The 9,087-nt window shown below is 55.9% G+C and overlaps 1 protein-coding gene across 1 annotated transcript; it reads right to left on the minus strand.

The window, feature by feature from the left end:
* Window positions 1–279: 279 nt before the first annotated feature.
* On the minus strand, window positions 280–6,962 carry LOC132364466 (basic salivary proline-rich protein 3-like). The gene is made up of 4 exons (XM_059920030.1): window positions 6,702–6,962; window positions 6,423–6,570; window positions 1,501–1,682; window positions 280–381 (listed from the first exon to the last, which is right to left on the minus strand). The coding sequence occupies exons 1-4, from the start codon at window positions 6,960–6,962 to the stop codon at window positions 280–282; spliced, it is 693 nt and encodes a 230-aa protein (XP_059776013.1).
* Window positions 6,963–9,087: the final 2,125 nt, after the last annotated feature.

Genomic DNA, 9,087 nt, shown 5'->3' on the forward strand with positions numbered 1-9,087 from the left:
GCCGGAAGGGGGGTCCTGCGAGCTGCCACGCTCCCCTCCACGCGGACCCAACGCCTTCCTGGAGAGGCGGATAACCACGGGGCTGGGAGCGCATTGTTGGAACCGGCCACCAAACCGCAATTCCGCAGCGGAGAGCCGGGCCTGTGTGTTTACAGCACGCGGGGGCAACGGGAAGAGGCTCTTGTAAACATTGCAGGAAAATTGCAAAATCTAGCTTTCCAGCATCCAAATGTCGGGGGGGCCTTCCATGGGGAGTGAGGGCCCCGGGGGCCTGAGCTCTCAGAGGGCAGCCTCTCTGCAGGCCGGCGGGTGGGCGCCCTCAGGACCCTGGGCCGGGCTGACGTCACCTGGGGATAAACCCGCCTGCCTCGTGCGGCTGGGCTGGTAGAAGGGGATGAAGCACAGCGGGCAGGGGTCTGGCCCTTGAGGGAGGGCTGAGCAGCCCCAGCGCCCCTCTAGCCGAGCCCCCTCCTCCAGGCAGCCTCACCCCTCCCTCTGCAAAGGGGCCTGTGATCTGCGGGCAGCAGGGCGCTTAGGAGAAAGCTTTCTGGTCCTCAGCCTGCGGTGGGCCGAAAACTGCCCCCCGCCCCCCAGTATCCACCTTCAATCCCTGGAACCCGTGACCGTGACCTTACAGAGTCCTGGCTAAGCGAAGGCCCTCGAGATGCGTTCATCTGGGATTATCCAGGGGACGCTAAACGCTGCCACCAGGGTCCTCAGGAGAAAGGAGGACGCCCCAGCTCAGGACCCAGGAGCTGGAGAGGCCTCGCCACACCCAGCCAGAGGGCTGCCAGGGGTCCAATTCTGTGGTTTGAGCCCCGGTTTGTAGTCTTCGTTGGGGTGACCGTGGGTCACTGAGCGCCTCTCCCCTCTGGACCGGAGACACCCGTTTTGCTCGAATTCTTCTAAACTAAGGGTGACAGGACGAGGGGATGGTCAGGCTGCTCAGAGAAAGGTCCACCTGACTCTTCTGTGAGAAAATTAATTGCTGCCCTCTTTTGGTCAGGCCAGCGCCAGAGGAGAGCCGGGTGGCGCCAGGACCGACCACGCGACACCCCCTGACCCCCGTGGACCAGCTTCCTCCCTGACCCGGGGGACTGGGCTCAGGAGACCTGCCCGGCTGTAAACTCAAGTGGGCATCTGTGTCCCTGATCGCAGCCGGCCTCACATACGGCCCTTGCTTGTCCTCAAGTGGGGAGAGCAGAGTCCTGAAAGGGGACAGCAAGCTGGCTGAGCCAAAGGGCTGCTCAAGGGAAACCAGCCTCTTCCAGGAAGGTCCGGGCCTCCAGCATTGCCTTGGCTGGAGACGCTGAGCTCTGTCCTGGTGATGGAGCTGCTCCAGGACCACGCCTGAGCACGTGAACACACACACACATATACACACCTGCATGCACCTGCGCACATGCTCATATGCAATCACACACACGTTCTCACGCTGACACACAATCGCACAAGCCTGCACAGATGTGAACACGTGCACGCATCTGCACACGCACACACCTTCAGCATGTCCGCAGGAGGAGGTGGGTGAGGGGACGTTCCAGGCTGGGTGACAGAGCACAGGTGTGCAGGGCACAGCCGGGCAGGTGGGGCAGCCCGTGCTCCACCTGCTTCAGCTGCTGGAAGTGGCCAGACCACTGGCTTCCGGGGTGCGTCGGCGCAGGTGGAGCTGGCAGAGTGCCCTGGGGAGAGAGACGGGGTCCCGAGTAGGCTGAGGACCCCCACACCGGGGAGCTCCCTTCCCGGCAGCTCCTGACCCCCGCTTTGTGGCCCGGCACCCTGGCCTTTCCCAGAGCCAACAGAAGGACAAGACTAAACAACCTCGTCCACTTCTCATTTCCTGAAAAATCCTTTCTGCCAAAATAAATAGATGTCTATCAGCTGCTCAGTCGGCCACAGAAGCCCTGGTCCACCCCAGAGACAGAGGCAAACAACGAAACGATGGAAGAGCAGGGTGGCACCTCATGGGCCGCGGCTCCTGTGAGACTTGCTTCTGACCGTGGAGCAGGTAGGAGCCGTCTCCCCAGGCGCTGGAGGCAAGAAGCATCAGATCAAGCAGAGGGGTTCCTTCCGGGGCAGCAAGGTGGCCCAGCAGGCTTAGAGTCTCCAGGAAACTTGGCGGGAAGGCTTTGCACCAGCCCATCTGAACAAGCCCAGCCTCAGCGTCCAGACCCTATCAGAGGCCCTGCCCACCCCCTCCTCCAACCCCTGGTGGGACCTGAAACAGAGCAAGGGTCCCTGCCCCTCAAGGATGCTGGCATTCCTAACTGATCTGTAGCTCTGGGTCCCATCCAGATTGGGGGCTTCCCCCTGTCAGCTCAGAGCACTCGCCCCAATACTCCCCCCAAAGACCACTTTGCAAGGTCCCCTTGGTGGCTTGTTCCCTTCAGGGAAGGTGGCGGTCAGGACAGCAGAGGACTTTGCTCCACAGCCCAGGACTCCAACTACAGAGTTATCAGCTCTCCCCATACTGATTCATACATTAAAAGCAATAATTCCCCCATACCTTAGCCAAATCCCCCCCAGTTTTTGATGGAACCTGACAATTGGAAACACTAAGTGTATATATAAGAAGAACAAAGACAGTTCTGATAAATAACCAAAGAGGCAACTCAATACTGAAGGGGAAGAACAAAGTTGGAGGAGTGACAGTATCTGACTTCAAGACCTACTCCAAAGCTATGGTAATCAAGACAGTGTGGTATTGGGGGAGAGACAGACAAATAGATCAGTGGGGCAGAAGAGAGCCCAGAAACAGCCCTGCACAGATAGAGTCACCTGATCCTTGACAAAGGAGCAAAGGCAAAACCACGAAGCAAAGACAGACTTTTCAACAAATGGCGCTGGAACAACCAGAAGTCACATAAAAAATAAATATAGACTCACACCTTACATCCTTCACAAAAATTAACTCACAATGGATCACAGACCTAAATGTAAAATGCAAAACTGTGAATCTCCTAGAAGATAACATGGGAGAAACTCTTGATGAGCTTGGATTTGGCAATGACTTTTTAGATACAACACCATAGGCATAATTAATGAAAGAATTGACAAGCGGGACCTCCTTAAAATGAAAAACTTCTGTTCTCCAAAAGACAATGTTAAGAGAATGAGAAGACAAGCCACAGACTGGGAGAAAAAATTTGCAAAACATGTATCAGATACAGGACTGTTATCCAAAATATACTAAGAACACTTGAAACTCAACAATGAGATTAAAAAATGGACAAAAGACCTGACCAGACAATCACCAAAGAAGATATACACATGTCCAATCAGCATATGGAAAGATGCCCCACATCAGCTGTCATAAGGGAAACTAAATTAAATTAAATGAAATTAAATTACATTAAAACAATGATGAGTTATCACTACACACGTATTAGGACGTCCAAAATCCAGAACACAGACAACATCAAATGCTGGTGAGGATGTGGAGGAACAGGAACTCTCATTCACTGCTGATGGGAATGCAGAATGGTGCAGCCACGTTGGAAAACAGTTTGGCGGTTTCTTATAAACCTAAACACACTCTTAATATAGAATTCAGCAATCATGCCCCATGGTATTTATCCAAAAGAGTCGAAAACTATGTTCGTACACAAGGATATTTATAGCAGCTTTATTCACAATTCTCAAAGCTAGGAGGCAACCAAGATGTCTTTCAGTAGGTAAATGGATAAATAAACTGTGGTCCATCCCAACAATGAAATATTATTCAGTGTTAAAAAGAAATGAGCTATCAGGCCATGAAAAGACATGGAGAAAACTTGAATGTATATTATTAAGTGAAAGAAGCCAATCTGAATAGGCTACATACTATATGATTTCATTCTATGACATTCTGGAAAAGGCGTATCTATGAGAGAGTAAAAAGATCAGTGGCTGCCACAGGGTTGGGGGGAGGGAGGGATGAACAGGTGGAGTGCAGGGTATTTTTAGGGCAGTGAAACTGTCCTGTGGGATACTATAAGGGTAGATACATGTCATTGTACACTTGTCAAAACCCACAGAATATACAACACCCTGCACTGTTGGTGGGAATGTAAATTGGTGCAGCCACTATGGAGAAGAGTTTGGAGGTTCCTTAGAAAACTAAAAATAAAACTACCATATGACCCAGCAATCCCACTACTGGGCATATACCCTGAGAAAACTATAATTCAAAAAGAGTCATGTACCACAATGTTCATTGCAGCTCTATTTACAATAGCCAGGACATAGAACCAACCTAAATGTCCATCGACAGACGAATGGATAAAGAAGATGTGGCACATATATACAATGGAATATTACTCAGCCATAAAAAGAAACAAAATTGAGTTATTTGTAGTGAGGTGGATGGGCCTAGAGTCTGTCATACAGAGTGAAGTTAAGTCAGAAAGAGAAAAACAAATACCGTATGCTAACACATATATATGGAATCTAAAAAAGAAAAAAAAAAGGTACTGATGAACCTAGTGGCAGGACAGGAATAAAGACATAGACATAGAGAATGGACTTGAGGACACAGGGGGTGGGGGAAGGGGAAGCAGGGTTGAAGTGAGAGTAGCATCGACATATATACTATCAAATGTAAAATAGATAGCTAGTGGGAAGCAGCTGCATAGCACAGGGAGATCAGCTCGGTGCTTTGCGACCACCTAGAGGGGTGGGATGGAGAGGGTGGGAGGGAGACCCAAGAGGGAGGGGATATGGAGATATACGTATGCATAGAGCTGATTCACTTTGTTATACAGCAGAAACTAACACAGCATTGTGAAGCAATTATACTCCAATAAAGATGTATAAAATAAAATAAAATAAAAAGTCATTGCCATAAAAAAAGAGAGTGAACCTGATGTAAACTAAGGACTCTGAGTGATTACGATGTGTCAATATAAGTTCATTGACTGTAAACATTGCACCCTGGTGGGGGGCGTTGATAATTTGGTGAACTATGCAGGTGTGGGAGCACGAAGTCTATGGAGAATCTCCATAGCTTCTGCTCAATTTTGCTGTGAACCTAAAACTTCCCTGAAAGCCTATTAAAGAAAAAAACCAAAAACAACAACAACAACAAAATACCAACTAAGAAGAAGTTGTCTTAATAGACATCTGGACACATAAGAAAACCAGAGTAAATAAACAGGGTTTTTTGGTTGCAGGAATAAAAAAATAACTCAATGGGACAGAATCGAGAAGGCAGAAAAAGTTTCCTGCATCTGTGGGAATTCTGTACACGGGGGGAGGGGCATCTCAAATAAGGAGAGAGGATGGAAGAATGGAATAATTATATGTGGAGTCAGACCATTCCTCACATCACTCAAAAAATATGTAAAACAAATGACGTGAGCAGCGGAAGGGATCTGGGAAGACCCGGGTTTTGACCCTGGAGTAGGAACAGCTTTCCGAAGCCGGGACACACCCACACGGGTCAGGAAGGAGAAGATGGGTGAATCGGAGGACAGCAGAGGTTAAATTTTTATGAAAAAAGACCCCGTAAACGAAGTAAAAGGTAGGTGACAGACGGGATGATTGTCAGCACTAAGGATGCCTCAACGTCATGGAAACAAGGGAAAATGTCAGCAAAGAGGAAAAGTGTGACCACCTGAAGCTTTGGCAAGAGCGGGTAGCTGGCGGTCGGGTGGCCCTGTGGTTTCCAGCCGTGACTGCGGCCTCGGGGCCTCCTCTATCTCGGTATCCGGAGCCAGGAGCCACGGGGGCAGTAAAGATGTCCATCTTTGTGCCCACATTCTCATGCAGCCACTCTGCCCTGCCCTGTTCTTTGATGCTCAGTGTAGAGCCAGCTGTTCTTGGCTCCAGACGCAGAAATGGAGCTCCTGTATCCACGCCCTCGGGCTGCACTGAGAGGCCTCCGCACCCCTGGGTGCAGCTAGAAATGCAGACACGGGCCCCACCCGCAGGGAGCAGGCGGGGCTGGCACTCCCTCTGGGATGCGCCCTCAGGTCTGCCAAGCTCTGAGAAGTCAGGCCGGGGAAGGAGCCGGCATGGGCGTGCGTGGGCGTCCCTGCACTGAGGCGGCAGTGCCACCAGACACTTCCCGGGTGTCCGTCCTTGGGCGCTCGGGCCCCAGCTCTCTGTCAAGTGCAGATTCTGACTCAGCAGGTCGGGGTGGGACCCCAGGTGCTGCGTTTCTACCCAGCCCCAGGGAGGCCCAGGCTCCCTCAAGGGGACCCCCCCGCCGTTCTTGCTGCTGCCTTGTAAATACCCACCACCAGAGGGGTGTGCAGAGGACGAAGTGTCGGGGTGGGTGCTTGTGCTGGCCGGGAGAACCCCTCTTCTCCTACTTGGCATCTGAGAACCTAGTTTTGAGCAGGAGGAAAAGTGGGAAAGCAGCCCGGGGAGCGGGTGGGAGGACAGGTCCCCCTCCCCGCTGGTCACGCCGTGAAAAAGCAGTTCTTGTAACGAAAGCCCACCTGTCCCACTCGTGTGGATTTGCTTCAGTTCAAGGGGACCTGCTTCAGCCCGGACGCTGCCACCCTGCGCCTTTGATAGCACTCTCCGCCTCCGGATGGGACCTGGGGTGGCCGCTGTGTCCCCACCCCCATCTCTCGGGTCCCCCAGCTGCAGAGGAAATGGACGCATTGAGACGGAGGCCAAGCCCGGCCCTTCAGATCAGGCTGAGGGAGCCCAGGGTGGGGCTGGGGCCATGGTCACCAGACCCTCGTTTCAGGCTGGCCCGGAGAGAAACCCACCAGAGGGAGCATGTCCCGGTGGGGGCCAGGGGACTCCCCACAGCCTCCGAGGTAGCCCACTGCCTGTGGGTGCTGCCAGGGCTTCTGGAGGCTCGGCGCCCAGGGCGGGGCCCCCGCGGACAGTCCCCTGGGGACCACAGTGCCCCTTTCTGCTTCAGAAGCTCCCAGGTCCTTGCGTGAAGCAGAACATTTCCCAGGTTTGGGTGGCGGCCGCTGGGCTTCAGGCCTCCTCTCGAGGGGCCGCCCGCCCCCGCTGCCCATAACCTCCCATCACCCACACCCCGAGCCCCTTCCCAAGTCCAGGCTGCCCGCCTCTATCTGGAGCAAGCTTTCTGCCCCCTGCAGTGGCCTCTGGCCTGGGCTGGGCGTCATCCGGGTTGCCCCGGGCTCTCGGGGACGCGGGATGGCATCTCTGAGTGGCCGCACCAGCCTGCGACCAGCTCTTACACCAGTTCCCAGGACACTGGGCCCCCGTGCCCCCCAGCTGGCCCCCACGTGGCCCAGCCCCTCACCCGGATCCCTGCCCACAGTGACGTCCCGGCGGGCTCTGCCTGGAGGCGTTGGTCCCCAGGTGCCCCCACCCACCCAAGGCACGTCCACAGAGGGGCCCGGGCCACCCTCTGGCCCCCACGTGGCCCAGCGCCTCACCCGGATCCCTGCCCACAGTGACGTCCCGGCGGGCTCTGCCTGGAGGCGTCGGTCCCCAGGTGCCCCCACCCACCCAAGGCACGTCCACAGAGGGCCCGGGCCACCCTCTGGCCCGCTCAGGGGCTGGGCTGCACTGTGCAGCCCCTGCACCACCTCCAGAGCCCCCTGCTGGGGCACCACCTGGTGGGCGCCTCCGTTCCCCCGACCCGGACCCCAACCATCCTCCCTGACTCACAGCTGGCCCAGGCCCCCTACAGAAGAGTGGGGGGCCGGGTCTGGAGGGGGACCAAGCTGGGGGCAGGCGCAGGGGTGCGCAGCTGCCGCCCCTCGCCGGAGGCCACTGCTATTTAATGCGGGGACCCCCTCCACCACACGCCTGCCCAGAAACAGTGCGTGCCCTTGGGTCTCGGTCGGGGATGCCAGAGCCCTGGGGCCCAGGGAGCCTCGCAGCCCCTCCCTCGGTCACCGTGGCCTCCAAGTGGCCACCAGCTGCTGACCTCCACCAACGGCAGGCAGGGCCTGAGCTCTCAGAGGGAGCCCCGCCCCAGGGCAGAAGTGAGCACAGGATCTGGACGGCGTGGACGGGAGGAGAGGCCCCTTCTGGGTTCTGGCTTGAGGCCTGGGTCTGCCTTGGGGGTTTCAGAGGAGGGGAGGAGGGTCCTCTCCAGCCCCACCCCAGCCCCTCCTACCCTCACCCCGGTGCCCCCTCGAGCCTCACCTTTGCCCACCCCCTGCTCCTGCACCTATTCAGCATAACCTGTGCTCTGGGACCCCCTCAGGGTCTGTGTGCACCCTGACACTTCCCCGAGGCTGGGATCCGGGATTTGGGGTCCCTCCTATCCTGAGGTGGAGTCACTGCCCCCCGTCCTGAATGGCCAATGGCCAGCTGGACAGGACGTGGCCCAACGTCCTGCAGATCCCGGGCACTGGGCGGCCTTCCTTGGGTGGGAGGGCAGGAGGGGTCTCTTGTCTGGATGGCGGGGCTGTCGATGACTCGTTTCTGAGTCAGGCCAGGGTCAGAGGGCACCATACGGCTGGCCTTTCATGGGCACAGAAGACAGGAAGGAGCACCAGGCCTTGAGTGGGAGGGGTGGTGTCAGGGCAGGGGGAGGGTGTGAGTGTGTGTGAGTGAATGCCAGCGTGTTCAAGCCCGTGTTGGTGTCAATGTGAATGTGAGCGTGTGTGCAGGTGGAAACAGGTAGACAGACAGGAAGTGGGTTTGAGTCTTTCACGTGACAAAGCCCTCTGAGGTGTCAGGTCTGAAAACTCGAGACCCCAGCCCGCCGGGGGTCCCTCACCAGGGTTCCTGGGTGGGATTCGGGGTGTGTGTGTGTGTTCGCGCTGGACGCGCGAACGTGGCGGTGGCTTCTGGACTCAGCTGGACACTGCTATCTAGTGCCCCGGTGGGGAAGCACACGTATCCGATACACACCGCAAGATGTGTCGCGGCTGTGTGTCAACACGACTTGTTTATAATCCTTTGTGTTTGGTTTTATGCATTTTAAAACAGCGTTCTGAGAGCAAACAGGCTTCTCCAGACGGCCAGAGGGACCATGGCTTGGAAGAGGCTCAGAGGCCCTGGTCTGGCCCCGTCTGCACCGAGCAGTGCCCGGTGGGCAGCGACCAGCCCAGATGGGGCCGGGACAATAGCCCACGTCTGCATCTGCGGGCCTGCCCCTCTCTCCCCTCCCTCCCCGCGGCCCCCAGGAGGAAAGAAGCCAATCTGCGTGTGGGCCGG

Source organism: Balaenoptera ricei, chromosome 4 (assembly GCF_028023285.1).
Source record: "Balaenoptera ricei isolate mBalRic1 chromosome 4, mBalRic1.hap2, whole genome shotgun sequence".
In the NCBI taxonomy this organism is placed as follows: Eukaryota; Metazoa; Chordata; class Mammalia; order Artiodactyla; family Balaenopteridae; genus Balaenoptera; species Balaenoptera ricei.